General features: G+C 41.7%; 1 protein-coding gene across 2 annotated transcripts in view; it reads left to right on the top strand.

Moving 5' to 3' along the window:
- Positions 1 to 19,111, top strand: part of nsmfb (NMDA receptor synaptonuclear signaling and neuronal migration factor b) — a 35,297-nt gene extending 16,186 nt beyond the window's left edge. The window contains exons 4-16 of one of the 2 annotated variants that reach the window (XM_034872476.1): positions 642 to 714; positions 1,911 to 1,916; positions 4,426 to 4,494; positions 8,826 to 8,878; positions 9,785 to 9,874; positions 10,472 to 10,599; positions 10,710 to 10,793; positions 12,525 to 12,558; positions 12,843 to 12,913; positions 13,448 to 13,527; positions 14,309 to 14,411; positions 17,566 to 17,641; positions 18,541 to 19,111. In XM_034872476.1, the coding sequence (XP_034728367.1) occupies positions 642 to 714; positions 1,911 to 1,916; positions 4,426 to 4,494; positions 8,826 to 8,878; positions 9,785 to 9,874; positions 10,472 to 10,599; positions 10,710 to 10,793; positions 12,525 to 12,558; positions 12,843 to 12,913; positions 13,448 to 13,527; positions 14,309 to 14,411; positions 17,566 to 17,641; positions 18,541 to 18,638 (965 nt within the window). In that variant the 3' untranslated portion in view covers positions 18,639 to 19,111. The remainder of the gene's footprint in view (positions 1 to 641; positions 715 to 1,910; positions 1,917 to 4,425; positions 4,495 to 8,825; positions 8,879 to 9,784; positions 9,875 to 10,471; positions 10,600 to 10,709; positions 10,794 to 12,524; positions 12,559 to 12,842; positions 12,914 to 13,447; positions 13,528 to 14,308; positions 14,412 to 17,565; positions 17,642 to 18,540) is intronic. The other variant, XM_034872477.1, reaches the window with a different exon arrangement.
- The last annotated feature ends 446 nt before the right edge of the window (positions 19,112 to 19,557 follow it).

A 19,557-nucleotide genomic window follows, 5' to 3' on the forward strand; every position in this document is an offset into this window, starting at 1 on the left:
CTTACAAAATGGAATCTGATGGAAGAGGGACGCGGTTCCAAAGTTTAGAACTGCAAAATCATTGTAGCCTAGTACAGGAAACAGATAAATCAGATGACCGGAGTAGCCAACAGGTAGAATAGGGCTCAACAACTCTGCTATAGAAGCAGGACCAGGGCCACGCAAGGCCTTGCATGTAATTAGAATAATTTTGAAGTCAAGTCAGTGTTTTACTGGAAGCCAATGCAGGGTGGGGGATGTGGGACCAACGATTAGTTTGTGTTAACAGCCCTGCTGTTGCGTTTTGCACTAGTTGCAGATAGCTAGAGTAAACTGGGTAATGCAATTAGAGAGGGACTTACAACAGTCTAAGGGAGAAAAGATAAAAAACATGTTTTTCAGTGATAGTAGTGTAGATATGTCGACAGCTTTATGATAAATGTGTTCGCGTGCAATGTGTAAAATAGTTGTGAAACACATTTAAGATACCTAAAAAAACAAACAGTGAAAAGGAGTTGTACTTCACGCCGTCTCCCTCCCATGTTTCACTTCCCACGCTCTTGTCATCGTGCCTTCACTAGCCTCCTCCGCTAATTGTAATGACCGTGTTTCAGCATTTTACGAGCGGATACTTCACTTCGCTTTTGTGTTTCTGTTTGCAGAGGACACCCCTAATAGCTGGTTCCCCAAAGAGAATATGTTCAGCTTTCAGACAGCCACCACCACCATGCAGGCGTGAGTATTACAAAGAAATGCGCCTTCTCTCTTTGTACAGCACAGTGTCTGACTGCAGCGGATGGCCCAGTCTTTTCCTTCCAAGATGTAGCGTTCTACTTTAAAGCCATAATGAGCATTCACACATTACTCAACATAGGAAGCCAGTCCACTTCCTGCCTGTTTGTGTGTTATGTTTGTCTCAGTTCTGAGCTACAGCCGACAAATTTCATTTACCTTTTTTGAGTAAAGTCCAGCGCTCGCCTCCCTACGTACGCCTGTTACACCAAAAAAAGTTCCTTCCTGAGACTATTTAACAGAGGCACCATGGCTCCGTCCGTCGCTTAGCACCTCCCGAGACGATTTTGATTGGTTTAAAAAAATGCCAATAAACCAGAGCACGTCTCTCTCCCATCCCAGAATGCTATCTGTACAAGCCAGTCCTTCCTCTTGCTCCCAATAAACCAGATTTAGAAAACGTGTGTTGGTCTCTCACACACACACACACACACACACACACACACACACACACACACACACACACACACACACACACACACTCCTCGTGACTAGTTAATTATCACCTAACATGCAGATTCTATAATTATGACCGTCAAGCTGACAAAGCTCAGCCACCATAATCTTTTCCGTCTTCTCTCCCACAATCCCCCTTCAGCATCTTCCCTATCCCGTTTCCATCTGTTTCCATCTGTGTCGATATTAGGGTCAGACTAATGTATGGGCCTGGCCTGACTATGGACTTTAATTAAAAAGACTGGCCTATCAGTGTCCTTCACCTCTAATGTAATGGGTTTGTTCCAGTTTAATAAATTACACATTTACTGTAGAATCGATTCGTTTATTTGCCCACTTCTAATAAGACATTTTGATCCGATCAGGTAGGTATGTGCTTTATTATCATCTGTCATGTACTGTTCCTCCCTTCTCTTCATCACTGATATCCAATGTGTGTGTCCTAATGAGACTGACAGGGATTCTGTCTTCTCTCGCTGATATTTTGAGTTCACAATCAGGACGTTTTCAATCAAGATTTTTCATCTCACTGTATCCTCAGTGAAAGGGAGACCTGCAACATAAAGCAGTCTCTGATGTGTGATGTGTGCGAGTAGTCCTGTTGCTGACTTCTCTTTCATTTTGTCCTCTCTCCTTCCTCTACTCTTCTCTCTACGTGGCGGCCTTCCAAACTACGCCTGTAGAATATCGTGAGTAACTCATTTAACTGCCCCCACTGTTCCTCCTTACTTTTCTCACTCTGTCAGTAAGGTAACATGCGTTGAACCCTTTTCCTTGTGTGGCTTTGTGCTATTCAGTCTGCGGTGTCCTTCACTATCTGCTGGACTGGGTGTTTTAAATTATTCATTCACTCAATAGTCCAGGGAAGGTACCGTACCATGGGAATGAAATGTGTATCCTACACTCATGAGTGGCAAAAATGAGTTATCAAGTTAAAGTATCAAAGTGTTGGTGTTGGTGTTGGTGCCTCGTCTGAATAATGATAATAATAACAGTTTCTTTAGTGAAGTGTCTTTGATGTATTACAGAGCAACACAGTGATAACTTATTACCCACACTTAGACTACGTTTACATGTGGCTGGCTATTTTTAGAAACTGACATTTCCGCTTCTCCGGTTTGAAAAATAACATTGTGCACAGCACGCTGTACACTGTTCATTTAGACGTACTCGTGTATATATACCAAACCTGTAGGTGGCAGTGTAACGATGAGCTCAACCCACGTTAGCCAATCAGAATCACTTCCTCTCTCTTCTCTTCCTCACTTCCTCGGCTGCCTAGATCTCCATTTGTCTCAGTTTACGTGCAAACGAATATTTCAAAAAATCTCCACTCTGACCGGAGATTTTAGAAAGACTCGTGTTTAGAACTTGCGTGTAAACATAAGAGAAATGTCTCTGTTTGTCAGAATAACCATGTACCTGTACACAGGGCCGTAATGTCTGCCATCATAAAAAAAAACACATTGATCAAAGCAAAGCATTGCTTCCAGCACGATGTGGTTCAGTCTAAAGATAGACACAGATTGAGCTGATTAACTAAATGTATATTATATATATATAATACATTTTGTTAATCAGCTCAAAATAACAGCATTATGAATGACCAGACCATCACAATAGACACAGATTAGCAAAAAAATATGTCTGGACAATTAATAATTTCAAAGTTTGAGACGTGCACCTTGGCAGGAAATGTACAGGACTGCTTTATCTAACTATAAATCAAGGACTCTGTGTGTGTGTGTGTGTGTGTGTCTCTATAACGCAAAAGACGTCACACGTCCCATGCTGATCTAACGATGTTCTGCAGCAGAGATACTTCTGAGAGGTGTTTCGCTCTTGCGACTGCTGCAGAGCCAATGAGGGTGTCTTGTCGTGGTCCATGACCCCTCCCCCACTAGGAATGGGTGAATGACAGGAAAATTGTACAGCGCTTTGTCCATTAGGTATAGGTGCTGCATCATTGCATTAAATGTACCATTTACCATTGAATGAGGCTTTGTCAACAACACTGGGAACCAAGTGTTTAATAACTGCACTTTGTGTCCCGTTTGTGATAGTTGACACAATAAAGCTGTGAAAAAAAATTATAGTACTGGATACCAAGCAACCTTTCATTCCAAACAGGCACACCTTCCACTCGGCACTGCTAACAAAGAAGAAAAGAAGAGGAAGAGGGCTCTTAGCTTTTAGAGTTTCTGGTGATGGCAGATGGTGGAAGGAGTGACAGGCTGAAGGAGGAGGCATGTCCAACATGTTCCTCTTGTTCAGGGAGAGGAAACAGAGAGTGAGAGAGCTCATGAGGGAAAACAAATGTACAATAGCAGTGCAGAGGCAGAGCTGTTGGATAACGAGCACTGTACTGACTCCGGTGACTTCAGCCTATTGGTTGTCAGTCAAAACCCGGCTGCAGGACATGACTTCATTTCTGACATACGTTGTCACAGATGATTTTCATTATGTCTGACGTCCTGTCAGAGCCATTACTGTCACACCCACGTTGGCCAACTTACACACTGGCAGAATGACAAGTAATGGACACCGAAATACCTCATGGTCAGATATCATTGGGAAATGTAATAATGAACCTCAATGATGACACTCGCTCAGCAGGATTTGCTTTGCGGATACTGGTGACGTAATAATATGGTTAAAACATTGAATAGGCAGATTGAGTTTCCTGTTTACTCCTCACTGTGTCTTCTTGTAGCTCCCACTCTTGCATGTTGATCCTTGTGTTATAGCTGTATGTGTGTGTGTTGGTTTACTACTTGAGAATATAGCCACGGCTTCTGTCTTTGATGGATGAAACGGCTTTGTGCTGCAAACCCTAACTACTCAGCAAAGCTAACTAAACCCCTCACTAACCCTTATGGACTTTAACCTCCTCACCTTTATTTTTCCCTAACCACCCAAACTGAAACTTTATATTTATGCCCGAACCCAACTAGACTCAAAGGGCTTAAATCTAATTTCTCTCAACTTTGTGCCATTTAAGTAAGGCCAATGGTAAAAATAAAAGGACAAAAAAAAGAAAATGCCTGAGCTAAATCAGACACATTCTGTAAAGGTTATGTACCCTCTTTGGGTCAGTTTGGGTTCCGACAAAAACTCTTTTGTGTTCGGTCAGGCGCAGCTAAAACGTAACATTTTTATTTCTCCAAAAATCCACTTACCGCTTTGACATCCTGGCAGGGCTTTCCGAGGCATTGCTGAGAAAAAGAGGCGGAAAAGAGAGCAGGAGGCAGCCACCATGATGGAGAGGTACCGTGTCCTGGCTGTCCTGTTCTGTCCTGTGTGGTGTTACAGTTTCCCTATGACACAGCAAAATACCCCTCTTAACATCTGAAAATGATTTTTTTCTTAATGGACTACTTGGCTGATGTTTAACCTCATCTCCACATTTACTGTACATTTTCCAACGGTGACAGGGTTTTTATTGACCTCCAATGCAGAGAGAAGCTTGTGTTGCTTGTAGGCTTTTAATTTGAAACATCGATCAACATCTGACTACGTATGGAATTAGTGCTGTAGAAATGCACACTAAGGTATTTCCATGTTTTACCTTAACTTGAGAAGAGATCAGCCTTTATTTTTCTGTGCTGCCTCAGCATTACTTGGTTAACAGCTAATTGAGAATGCATGTGGCCCATACGACACACACACCATTGTACTGTACCATGGCCATGGGAAATACTGCTTTCTGACTGCCGGCAGCTGGACTTGAGGAAGGTGAGTACAGTACAGAGAGATCAGGTTAAAGAGAAAAGTTTTCCGGGTTGTGTTAAAGGTTCTGAACCAAATGACTCATTTGGAACTACTATGCTGGTAATCCAATTAGCAAAAAGAAAATAACACTACTAGTAATGTCCATGCTATTAATGTGACTACTTAGACTAACCCATCTCATAATCTTCCTCTCTGGATGGATGGCTTAGTTGCTGGGTCATGTGATCATAATTGAGCCATCTCCATGACAAGTGAGCGCACCCCATCTGCTGAGGAAAATGTTAAAATGTAATTAAAAAAAATTAGTTACCACAGAGAATGAAAGCTATGGGTCACAGAAACATTTTATATCTAACACCACTGCCCTCAGAGGCAAGAGAAACTTAATTTAGGTCATTCATTAAAAGTAATAAATGTTATGTCATGCCTTGTCAATCCAATCACTGAAAACATGACTCAGTAATCAAGATCATCTCACTCCATTTATGGTAACAGTTTGGTACACTAACTCTTGACACAAACACGCACAGATATAAGTCATTATTTCTACATTTATCTTTGACTATGTAGCCTATTGATAGCTTGTTCCTCAGCAGACATTTTGGTGAACAGTTGGCATGCTTTTACACACTCGGGCCCTCAACTTCTGTTACAGGGCCAATCCGTGTGTGTGTGTGTGTGTGTGTGTGTGTGTGTGTCTGTACAGGGCTGCATGTGTTTTTATTAGATAGGTATTGAATTATGCACGTTTGAATAAGCAATACATTTTTTCCAAACACAAGTATTCATGCGCGTACACTGACAGGAATTTGGCTGGGTAGTGTTGATGCACGGGTGTTGGCTGTTGTCACTCAGTAGGAAAATGCAACAGTGGCTGACTCATGGATCCCCCTCTCCTCTGAGTCATCCCTCTATTTTAGGCTCCGCTTCAACACTGACATGCCTCAAACTGCACTCTGGATATGAAATAGCTTGAGATTAGAAAAAAAGAAATGCAGGTGGGAGGCTTTGCATTTCACTGTGACACAGATGAACCTTGCTGCTGTTTGGTTGATGTTACACTAATACAGTATATCAGGTTGATGTTATTGAGACAAAAGCCTTTAGTTTGACAGTGACGCTCTTTGGTGTTATGTTATGGCACAAACAGCAGAGACTGTGGGAAAAGCTAGCTATAACTGACGACAGGTGGGTCACATTCAAAATAATGAGCAGTGGGGTTGTGGACCAGCCATGTCAGGTGTCACGGACCTCATCATTGCATCACCACAGAGCTCCATTATCCTGTAAACTCAGCTAGGTACAGCTCGGTACTACTATGGTCCAATTTCATCTTCATAAAATATAGAAAGAATGTCTGTTCATTAACTACCAGTAATCCATTGACGATGGCAAAATGAAGCAAGACTAAAATAGGTTTTAAATGTACTATTTCGGTTGCTGTAAAACAAAAACTGAAACAATCCTCCACTTTCAACACTATCACCATTTGAATAAGTGAAAAATACAGGATATCCCACACAGCGGTGCACTGTCATTACCAGATGTTTCAATTAAAAGAGCAGCATCATTCAGTTTGATAGTTTAATATCAGTTAAAGAACAGGTCTTGGTCTTGGTGTGTGACTCGTGATATTTGCCGACTGTTAGTTACCTGACTACATGGCAGGACCCCCCGCGGCTTCACTTCTCATGACCTCAGATGATGCTCATCAACAAATACAGATGCAGATCCGTGTGCCGTCTTGTTTCAGTAGCTTCATCTTGTATGTGACGTTTAGAATCTCTTGAAGATAGCTGATAGCTAGCCACTTGGGACTGGTTAGCATGTAGTGTAACTATTCATGTTGTAGTTGACAGATCATGACTCAAGTCGGTTCATGTAGCCAGTAATTATCAGTGTACGGTTTTGACTCCTCTACTCCTCACGGATGACAGAGCTTCTCGCCCTTTCTCTAAATCTCTAAGGGAGACGCCAGCCCCTCCTCCTGAGGAAACCCATTACCAGCTTTTATGACCATAGGTGGGTGTAGGAACAAACATTGAACGGTAGATAGATTTGCCTGAGTGAGTGTAGTTTCCACCCCAGCTGCTCCGATTCTCCAGCCAATCTCCCGCTTCATTGTCCCCCCCACTTGCGAACAAGCCCCCAAGGTACTTGAACTCCTTCCCTTGGGGTAATGACTACATGAAGTATTCACTCCATTGGTTTCCTGTTGAAGCATGTCTCGGATTTAGAGGTGCTGAAGGTCCCGGAACAATATTGCCAACAGGGCCACATAATCTGCAAAAAGCAGCGATGAGATCCCCCGCCCACTGAATCCCCACTACTCCTAAATATCCCATCCAGGAATATATTCATTATAATAATATCAGGACTGGTGCCAAAGGGAGCCTTGGCGGAGACCAACCCCAACTGGAATGAGTCCGACTTACTGCTGAGAACCCAGACATAGCTTTCGCTTTGGATATTCAGGGATAGATAGAACCTCCCTGTCTGGGAGACTCCATGACCCCGGTTTTTAATGCTGACCCTCCATTGCAATTTGTAGACTCTAAGTCCAAGTTGCGATGACCCCTGATGACATCACTGGGCTAAAGGTCCTTCCAGCTGTTCCCACAGGCTGAACAGTGCTCCCAATTAGTCTTCATTGTAACATTGTCATTTAGCAAAACCGTACTTTCAGTAAGCTCTAAGTTTCATACCATAATTCCGCATAACGAGGAAAAGACGACATAAGAGAACTTTAGTTTTTGTTGTGCAGCAGTAGCAACATAAATGATGGTGCAAGTACAAAACTACCAATTAAAAGACATGCAGTATACGTATGGATATGTATTAGAAGTGGCAGATAGCTATTCAGGGATAAGTCACCACAATAAAAGTAATAGTGAAGCCTTCTTACACTCCACTGAACCATCCGAGTCCGACGAGCAGACGGATGATAAAAAGCTGGGCTTTAGACCGCACATTGTTCCATTGCGGGCTGTCTCCTGTTTTTCTTTTCTTTTCACTCTGTCCCACTCTTTTTCTCCAGTGGTATGAATGAATTATGCAATTCCTACTTAAACCAAGGCGTTATTTGTGCAAAGGGACATTCCCCTGTGTGAAGGTAATGCCAGGCAGGCAGCAAACGAAGGGAGGAAGATCCTGAGTTAAAAAGCATTGTAAAGCGTCCTCTTTGAATGCTAACATGTTAGCACACAGTATGTAGACATTGGGACATAATTAAAAAGATGCACTTAGTTATCATTGGAATTGGTTATGGTATGGAGTTATTAATGTAACCCATTTGAAAGAACAATGTTTTTCCACCTGCTGCCCCAAAAAACTGATTTCAAACCCGTTTCCCAAGTTTTCTATCGAGGTAGCTGAAATGTTTGTCTTTGTTTTGTACGACACAAGTTAAAAATGAACGTGGCATTATATATTTTTCCTACTATTAATTTCTGTAGAAAACATACTAACTTAAATCCATATAACCAATATAACTCATTTTTTCAAACTTTAATTTTGGTTCACAATATGCTAATTAAGCATGGATGTACTGTATGTCATTTCCACCTAATATTGTTTTAGGAAATAGAGTTGGCCAGATGACTAGGTAATGCAGAATAAATATGCTTTTAATTATATAAACTCGGGTACTCTTTATCATAATGTATGCTAACACATTAGCATGTGCACAAGACTGATACCTACTGGAGGCTCAGATTTGATGTAGTTACCAATCTTCTATTCACAGCTCTGGCTCAACTTTTGACTTACTTACCCATCTTTGTCTGTAGGTTGGACACATTCTGTCATTCTCTCGCTCTGTTCCTTTTCTAAATGTCTCTTTCTCCTTTTCTTCCCTAAAATTGTAGAAATTTCCGCACACACCTTAGGGTTGTGGGCAGCCGCAGGATGAAAGTCCAGAGTAAGTCTTTCACAGGCTCTGCAGCATGTATGTAAGCACGCTAATGTCAGTACGTTGTCGTGTATTCATGCTACCGTCTGTGACATAACATAGGAATAGATGTTCATCAGAATTTGTGCTTTATGCATGGAGCAACCATACTGTGCATGGCTATAGGAATATGGTGTTAGATTGTGTTTATGAATTTGACATGCCATCAAAACCTTCTGTTTGCTGTCAGCCTACTGAACTGATGTTTGTTTGTTACTGGGACTGTGCACGCTGTCACAATTTTTTTTTTGTATCACATTCTAATTGTGTATGAAAACTTTGAAGGCCACTGTATCTAACGGTGAAAAATGGAGTGCCGGAAAACTAAGCACTGTACACATTAGTTTCTTTGCTGTATCTCTAACACCTGTGATGTAAATCTGACAGTCCCTTCCTATGCTAAACAAAAATGTTGTCTTATTTAGGTAACGGGCAGAATATGTATAATATAACAAAAAAATAACGTATGAAGCTTAGGAAAGGATTCAGTAAGGAAATGTGATAGTTTCCCAAGTCGAAACCCAGTAAGTTTAACTAGTTCTCTTCTAAGGGATCATTAATTAAGTCTAGCCCTCGAATGGGGCTTGTTGACATTAATGATCTTTATATATGTATATGTTACCATCATTAATAAATGCATAATTATTTTAGTTATAATTATAATTTTCTTTTATTCTGTATAAAATGTTTTGTCAAATAAATTGTCTACTCTATGTTTACCCAAGTAGTTTAAACTGTTCTTCACACACTGGGTCAAAGCAGGCAGAACAGGCAAAACCCTTGGTTTCTGGGGTTGCTAAATCATTTGGAGTGTGTGTGTGTGTGTGAAAGAGAGAGAGAGAGAGAGTGACTATTTTCCCCCTCTAACTCTATCAGCCTTTGCCGACCGCCGGGCCAAGAGTTTCAGCCGCTCATGGAGTGACCCGACCCCGGTCAAGCCTGACTCCCTGCATGACTCCAGAGACAGTGAGTCAACGCTCTCTCAATCCCCTACACACACACACACACACACACACACACACACACTAACAACATCATACTTTACAATACAGACTCATATCACATTTAGAATTGCACAAAGAAACACATGCATATCCTTTTGGTTGTAGGAGAAAACACACACACACACACACACACACACACACACACAGATTGAACACTTGTGCCCAGAGAGCTGCATAATACACTGTCTTTTTGTAGTTTTTGACTGCCGTTGTGAGTCTACAGTGTATCTGAATATCTCCAGCCCTGTTCTGTGTGTCTTACACGCCTGCTGTCATCCCTCCACTCAGCCTTCCTCGTGTCTCAATCTGTTGTCCATCTGCCTGTTGCTTTGTGTTGTCGCCGTCCGTGTCTGGCTGGATGCGTCAGGAGACTGTTATTGTGTTGTTTTCTCTGGTCTGCTGTCTCGTTTTAACTCCTCTGTCAGTTCCTCTGCTCTGTGCAGGAAAGATGAAATAACAGGTGCAACACTTTTAAATGTAGCACCCCCTCTCTAATCCTGTTTGTTTGCTATCCTTTCATCTCACTCTTTGTTCCTGTGTGTGTGTGTGTGTGCGTCAGGTGGCGAGCTTCCGACCTCCTCAGGGACACTAGATGAAGGGCTGGACGAGGACGCCGACTGGGACGAGGAGAGGGAGATGGAGAGAGTGGCTTGTGAAGGAGAGGACTTCATCCCACCTAAAATCATGGTGAGAATCTTGGCAATCAACTTACAATTTTAGTTTTAAGTTCAACAAATTATATCCGTCGTGCAGCCAGGGGTATTCACGTCTCTCCGCATGATTCCTCTTTTCCACAGCTGATATCCTCCAAGGTCCCAAAGGCTGAATATGTTCCTAACATCATTCGTAGGGACGATCCCTCCATCATCCCCATTCTTTATGTGAGTAACAGCAATCAGCTATACACTATTTAGCTTTAACCCTCATGTTGTCCTCAGGTCAAATTGACCCCTTTTCCCATATCAGTGTTCTTTTAACTACCCAATTGTAATTACCCAAAATAACATGATTGATTCCACACGACGCTCTTTGGAAAGTACGAATCTCCCTTCTCATTAATTTTGGGGCATCTTGAAGTGGTTTTGAAATATTATTGAGTAAAAGTTGACATGTTCCATCAACATTCATTCCTTTAATTTTAATTTTATAAATGTTTAGGTTTATTGACCATTAAAATTTCCTTAAAATAACCCCATTTCATCAAATTCCCTTCACCATACTCAGAGATTGGCATGGTGTTATTTCAGTTAGCTTTATAGCTGGTTTGATTTGCATTAAGAGATGAAATATCCCTATGTCTATCTTTAAGTATGGAGAAAGGTATGTGATGCTGTGTGTGTGTGTGTGTGTGGGGGGGGTCTTTTAATTCCAAAGGCCAAGGGAACTTTGTCAGGATGCATAGTACCCTGATCCATGAAATAACTGGTCTTTTAAAAAAAAAGTATTTTAAAGAAGAACATTTATTGATTTGCAATACATTATTAATTCACACAGAATATTGGTGTCCTTAAAAGGTTGGATTTTCCCAAAAAATTTGAATTATGGCATTGAGATCAATGTCCAAAAGATATTACTTTATTCCGCTTTTTAATAAATTTTAGCTTGGTTAAGTAAACTTATTCTAGCCTCTGTCTGTCAAAATCATACCCGTCTTTTATTTCATACTTCTCTCATTCTATTTTAGCTTTTTCAATATTCTGTATAAAGGATGTTTTTAACTGCTCTGTGATGTTTGTGTAAAGCAGTTTTTGCAGAAATGGGCCATACCAATAAAGCTGCCTTGCCTTATTAGATGGATGGAACATTTTGTTCAGGCAGTCATAAATCCTGGAAAGTTACTTGTAATGACATAATCAGAATATCATTTTCATAAGCTATTGGATAGATTGCCATGGAATTTGGTGCAGACACTCACGTTTACCTCAGGATGAGTTGTAATGACTTTGGTGATCCTCTGACTCTTTGTTTGAGACCAAACACCTGCAGAACTACAGATGTTCCCATCAGCCATAGCTGGACTTTGTTGGAATGAATTAGCAAATGATAGGATGTAAATATGCTAAAATTAGATCAAGAACATGGTAACCATTGTACTTTACACATCAGCAGGTTAGCATTGTCACACAATGCCCTAGCATGGCTTTGGTTTGGTCATAACCTTGAGGAAGGGGTCCAACACAAGACTTAAACTTGGTGGTTCAGGGTTTCTTTCCCTTTACATTAGACAAAAAAACAGATTAGAGGAAACTCTGAAAAAAAGAGATATACAATTCAGTTGCATAGAGGTTTTTCTCAGCTTTCCTACCCTATTAATCACCCAATGAACCTGATTTTTACCTTGTACCCAAGGGGTTGACAACCGCTGAGATGTATACAATGTTGATGTTGGTGGAATTTAAATGTATTTTGGTGTTGTTGAAAATGCTCCTCAAAAATGTAATGAATTGTTATTGTGAGTACGGTTAAGATCAGGACTCTTAGAATATATACATATACGTACATCCAACTTTGACTCCGTTACAGTGATGGTGTAGAAAATCCTTAACATTTCTGTTCAGTACTGTTTAATGAATGATAACGCTAATCTTCTAACTTTAATTTTCCATTCGAAGGACCATGAACATGCCACGTTTGATGACATCCTCGGTGAGTGTGACATGTGTGGGTTTTCAAACGGTTTCAAGTAGAAAAGTCACTCTCCCAGTGTAAATGTGGCAAAGGAGAGGATAAGTTTGAGCTTGCTGGGGAGAAGAAATGACTCATCGTTTTGTACTTTGTACTGTGTGCGCGTGTGTGTGTTTGTGTGTGCGTGTGTGTGTGCGTGTGTGCGTCTTGAGGGACAGCCAATTAATGTTTCACACCATTATGTCTGATTGGGAAAAGTGACACCTCTTTCTGTGCGTGTGTGTGTGTGTGTGTCCTTGGCCCAGGGGAAATAGAGAAGAAGCTGATTGGCTACAGGAAAGGCTGCAAGATCTGGAACATGCTTATTTTCTGCCAGGTGAGTGACAGGAGACACAGGGACGGATTGTAACGTTATTGTTATGGCTTAAAGGATGAACTAATATCAGCTGCTAATGATATCAATTTGTTTTTGCTTTTCGGAAGTTTTGGGACACATATTTTATTTTGGGAGTTTAAATAAAAAGAAATCCATTAGTTTTACCCTTTAAAGCATAACTGGGCCACATACACTTCAACACTTCTGTGGTAAATATGGACAGCTGTACACTTGCAGTTGTTATGACACAGCCAAAACATCAAGCAACTGCAATAACAGGGATTATAGCAAGCCAGCTGATATTACCTACTAGTCCAACAGCTCGCCGTCTGTCTGGTGCTTTCTGTTCATCAGAGAACTCTGTCAATCAACGAGAGTGGAGGTGGAGCAGCTTTCACCCACATGAAACACATCTTCTGCTGCCTGGATGATATATATACATAGAGAGAGAGAGAGAGAGAGAGAGAGAGAGAGAGAGAGAGAGAGAGAGAGAGAGAGAGAGAGAGCATGAGTAACAGCTACCCCTTTCCCCAGGGAGGCCCGGGCCATCTGTACCTGCTGAAGAATAAAGTGGCCACCTTTGCAAAAGTGGAGAAGGAAGAAGACATGATCCAGTAGGTGGACATCTATCACCCATCATCATGAAAGAGGGCTAAGAGCAAGCATTATCCTGTTTAAGCAGGTTGTGTTAGTCATTATCTTCATTATCACTGACTGTAGTGTGGGCTTACATTTTTGTCTGGACCTTCGGTCACTTATAGATACTTACAGTGGCTTGAGAAAGTTTACACACCCGTGCTAAAGTAAAATAGAGGATCTTAATGCCTTAATGCAAAAAAACTGGGAAAATCCAACCTTTTAAAGGACACCAATTTTCTTTGTGAATGAAAAATGTATTGTCAATAAATAAATGTTCTTACAGGGGACATAAGTATACACCCCCTATGTTAAATGCCCATAGAGGCAGCCACATTTTGATTTTTAAAGGCCAGTTATTTCATGGATCAGGATACTATGACTCTTGATAAAGCTCCCTTGGCCTTTGGAATTAGAATACCAAGGTTGGGTAAGGTTGGATTTTCCTAAATCTTTTGAATTAAGGCATTAAGATAAAATTCTTTTGAATCAACTTAAGCATGGGTGTGTAAACCTTCTCAAGCCACTGTATACATTCCTTACAACCAGGCATCATTAGAAACCATTAGAAAAATAAGACATATGGTTCCTTTGTACACCCTTTCAGGTTCACCTTTACATTTGAATGCGTGCAGCTGGTGTAAAGCACGTAATGGAAATTTCTAACCATAAAGAGCCACCACATTGTGTTCAGAAAGTGACTATTATGTGGTTTGGACTCTATCCTCTCAGCCTTGTTGCTTGTGTCAACCTCTGCAGGTTCTGGCGCCGGCTCAGCAGGCTGATGAGTAAGCTCAACCCCAAGCCCAACCTCATCCACATCATGGGCTGCTACGTGCTGGGCAGCGCTAACGGAGAAAAGGTACTTCTCTACGGTGTCATGATAAGCAGCAGGAACAAATACAACTGCACTAGTTAGGTCTACATGCAGCACGCATAATCTCTAATGTACACATACTGTTTGTACAGTACATATACAATATATGTATATAAAGATATATATAATATACACACACACACACACACACACACACACAGACACACACACACTTTGTCTCTCTAATGACACACCAAAGCATTTTAGCATATGCACAATTATAAAGGAGGGAGTAGTTTTCATACAGGGAAGTGATTATTTTTAGATATCATACGGACGGGTGTATGAATTATCTTCAGCGCTGATCCCGCTGTCTTGCACAGGCAGGGGCGGACACACACACACACAGCACTTTGGAAAGACAGCAAAAACACTCCTGACACCCCTTTAATTAAGTTACACCCACTCAGCCCTACTGCAGTTACACGTTCACACATTTGCACACACAGCTGCTCATGCCACGACCCTTCAGCCCCCGCAGAGACTGATACACACACACACACACACACACACACACACACACAGCATATGCACAGGAACATGCCCACACACTAAAATATTGATTCTAGAACCACTGTACGACTGCTTCTTAGGATGGCTTACTGCTGTTCTTTTATTCTGAGAAAATACACTTGAGCTTCTTCACTTCACGAAAACCTCTGAAATCTGAAGTGAATTATAGTCCTGTATTAATATTTCAGGGATACTGTGGTTAAAAGGCCATTAGATGCATACTGTATGTTTGTGTTCCTCTTGACCTCGGGCTCGAAATGAAGTGTTTAATGCAGTCTGAAGCTGTGAGGGCGGTCAGACACTTGGAGAGAAAAACCACCAGAGGATGATATCTGAGGGTCTGATGAGCCTGATAATGATGTTACATAATTTATGATAGTATTTGTCTAAAGCTAGTCTTAACCCTCCTGTTGTCCTCGGGGTCAAATTTGACCCATTTTCAAAAAGTTTTATATCAGTAATTTGGGTTTCCTTCAACCAAATTGTAAGAATAACGTGGATGGTTCCATACGACGCTCCTCACAAGTTAAATAACTGATCAGTTCGCTTTAAATTCATTGAATTTGGGCGTTTTATTTAATTTTAGCATTTTAAGAAGAAAAAGGATTTAAGAACACTGAAAAAAATAGAAGTACTTATGAAAACAGAGGAAAATAAAGGTCTGTCTGTAATACCAGCCTTGTTTTAATATAGCTTGTACCATCTGCAGCTGGATCAAGGCCACTGTGTGAGAATGGTGTTAAATGCTGCGTGTAGCACATTTCCAACAGCCTGTCGCGTGATGTAGATGTCCCTCGGGGACTAGACGGGGACGGCTTCGTCCTGTTTGCACTCCTGCAAGCTCGGCTGGAGAGCCGCCATTAATAGTCTGAGTGAGCCAGCTTCAGATGCTCGCTCCACTTCACCACGCATCACTCCCTAATGCTCCATTAGCCTGCCTCCACTACATGTGGATACATGTAGAAATTTAACATGTGCCAGAGAATATCAATATGTCTGCAGTTTCAACCTGATTATAAGTGGACTGGTCATTTATCCTGTTGTGCTGTGGTGCTGCGTTACAGCTGTGCTAGGGAGGGTGACCCACGTGCACAGGACCACATTATGGATTTTTGGAGTTTTGGGAATTTTTCTGACAGCTCGTGCTTTATTTGTTCGGATTGATTTCCAGCTCACCAGACCCTGGCAGAGCCATGCTAGCGGTTTCCCCCATTTCCAGGCTTTATGCTAAGCTAACCAGCTGTTGGCTATGCTGTACTTTAATATTGAGCATTCAGACAGGAATGTGATATCATCTCACTCTTGGCAAGAAAATGTTTCCCAAAATGGGAAAGTGGTAGTCCATGATCTCATGAAGAGTATATCACCTTAAAAGAAAAAAACAATTTGGAACATGATAACTCAAACTCAGCTCACCATGACATGTCCCCATGAGGGAAAATGTTGAAATATTAAAGGAAGGGGCCTTGAAATCTTCAGACATATGCCCAAAGTTTATCTCAAGGACTTACTTGAATGCTGAGCGTTTTTCCTTGCAAGATAGCAAAATAAATTTCTTGAATAACAATCATAATAATAATACTAATTATCATAATAACAATAATAAAAGAACCAAACACACTATAGCTCATCTTACAGATCCACTGCATTGCCTTCTGGAGCTGAAATGCCAGATTTAATGTGTGATGGCACAGCAGGTGGAACTGGTCATGACCCCAGGGAGTGAGAGGAGGGCCGGCAGGGGGAGGGGGGAAGGGGAGGAGTTAAGATGCATTAAGATTTCCACATTTCTTTTTTCATGTATTGGTTTTTAGCAGAGACAGTGCACAGTAAAACACATTGATCTAAATGTGGCTAGAGTTTTAAATGCAGACTAAAGAAGCATCGTCATTCTCCCAGGCCCAGCAACAGACAGACAGATGGTGAAGTGATGAAGTCTAATTGATGATGGGGATACAGGTTCAGCACACTACACTTTTCTAGACACAACACCACCACAGACAGGCAGGCAGGCAGACTAAGAGGCAGCCAGATAGACAGCCAGACAGACTCGGATTACACATATCACCATTTGTAGCCACTGGGGGGCCATAGGCAGGCTGGGGGAACGCATCTTAATGTTAAAAAAAAAAAAACTCATAAAGAGTAATTTTCATGCCATGGGACATTTAAGTCATAAGTGTCCTCAGCAGCTGGTTCATCCAGAGAATTCCAGCCAGTGGCATTAACTCACTTATTAAAAAGCCAAATGTATCTATGGGCTTTTAAAGGCAGTTCCAGTGAGATAAGGTGTTCCTCCAACAGCTCCCTCCTCTGACAGGCCCTTACCCCACTGTAGATCCATTCTGACAGATATGCATCTATACAGACAGAAAATATTACCAAAAATGTCTTTCACTTATTGTCAGCTATTGCTGAGTTGGTGGCACAGTGACCTTTCACAGAGACTCAGCTGCCGTGTTGCATGGACCGATTCAAAGTGCTTCAGTGCTCTCTGCATGCACTCCGATTTCTGCACCATCACCACTCGGTTGGTTTGTTTCCATGTCAGAATGCCTTATAGCATTTGGAATGAAGTAGTCCTCTCTGTAACTCTTCCTCTCTGTCTCTGCCTCTCGCCCCACAGCTGATTCAGACTCTGAAGAAGCTGATGAGACCCTCCTCGGTCGAATTCAAGTCCCCTTTAGAGCTGTCTGCAGAGGGTGAGGTCCTACACACGCATTTGTAGACAGTTACCAGCTCAAACACATGCTTTCTTTACACAGATATGTTTATTGCATGCACAGCAACATGCACACTAGGGCAGTAACAACACACCTAGCCCATGATTTGGTTCATATCACGATTTGTGACCTACGATTCGATACAAACCTTGAGAAAAAAATATATTTTTATTAAAAAACATTTGAAAAACCTGTATAAAATGAACACCAAAGAACAATATTAACCATGTAAATCATTGAGAAACGCATAAACACTGGCGCACACCAGCCACCACCTTCTGTTACTGATCGCTAGCCTTTTAATTATATTATTTCGGCCTTATAAGCGGTGTAATATTACAGTGTGCAAAAACACAGCTAGGCATTCTCGGCCCATTTCCCACAATGCAATGGTGGCATTTATATCAGAGAATCGGACAGTGATCGGTAGGTTTTTAATGACAGCACCGCTTCAATTTACATATGAAGGATTTTGTCTACAGCACGAGAGGGACAAGTTGCTCAGTTTTTCCAGTAAGTCACGTGCACCACGATAACATGTTCCCAACCCACAGGGACTCAGAAAGTGACGTAGTAGTTACCGCCCAGTAGGATTGTGGGTAGGCTGTGTCGAGAGCTAGACATTCTTGTCAAAATATGGTGACTTATGGCTGCAAAAAAACCAAGATGGCGGCCTCCAAAATGTTAACTCAAGGCTTCAAACAGTCCACAAACTAATCTGACATCACTGCTGCTACTTCCATTCTTTACATACAGCTTATGGTTCAAGCCAAGATTCTCAATGTACATTTAGCCATAATTTATATTTTTGTCTCTAACACACACTTGTACATTTCCATTAATGATCCTGTCTTCTCTGCGTCTTCCTCCGGCTGCAGGCAAAGACATGATCGAGACGTACTTTGACTTCCGTCTGTTCCGCCTGTGGAAGAGCCGCCAGCACTCCAAGCTGCTGGACTACGACGACCTCTTGTGACCCGATGCGCGTTGTGTTGGCTCGTCGGCCGGTTATCTCACGCCTGGGCCTCCTGTACCATGAAGGGGCCTCTGTTCAAAGGGCCCCGAGAGGCCCCTAGTCGGGCTCTGTGGCAGAGCTGGAGCAGCGGGGCAGTTGGGTCTTTTGTTCCCCTACGAAGCGATAGGGTGGCCCTGTAGATTCAACCAGCAGTTTGCTTTTTCTCCCGTATCCATTTTCACTTTCTGCCTATCTCTCCGAGAAAAGACAGAGAGGGACAAGAAAGAGAAGCGAGGGACTCGTCATTCTAGCCTAGATGTGTCAGAAGACCCTCGTTCGGAGAGGATGTGACGTCAAAGAGGGACAGCTTTAGAAAGGAACTCATTCTTTCTCGTTTTTTGCCTTTCGCCAACCTATCTGCTGTTTTAAGATAGAGGCTGAGAGGGAGGGAGTATGTTCTTCGTCAGGTGAGGAAATTAGAGCTTATATGTAAATAACACCGGAGCCTTAGAGAATAGATTCCCAGCATCTATCTATCTCTATCCATGCTCATTTGTGAAAACCTAGACTTTTAATTAGTCCTATTCAAATTGAGAGTTGTCTATTAAACACAGCTTTTTTAATCTTTAAATACATGTAATAGTATTTTGTAGGGACTGTTGTATTAACTCAGGTTATATATCTTGTTTAATACTAAGAATTGTACACACTGAATGCAACATGCTGTAGATCAGAATCCAAGGCCTTCACAGTCCACACAACGTCGTCCTCAGTGACAGTCCTGACCGTCGGGGCATGTCCTATTTTAACGTGTGTGTGTGTGTGTGTGTGTGTGTGAAGAGCGGAGGTTTTCTATATTTTCTTAGTCTTTCAAGTCAACTGTAGCCGAACAGACTGATGTCTCCAAGCATGTTTCTGAACATTTCAGCGTTACATTTGA

This window comes from Etheostoma cragini, chromosome 5, assembly GCF_013103735.1.
Source record: "Etheostoma cragini isolate CJK2018 chromosome 5, CSU_Ecrag_1.0, whole genome shotgun sequence".
NCBI classification, from domain to species: Eukaryota; Metazoa; Chordata; class Actinopteri; order Perciformes; family Percidae; genus Etheostoma; species Etheostoma cragini.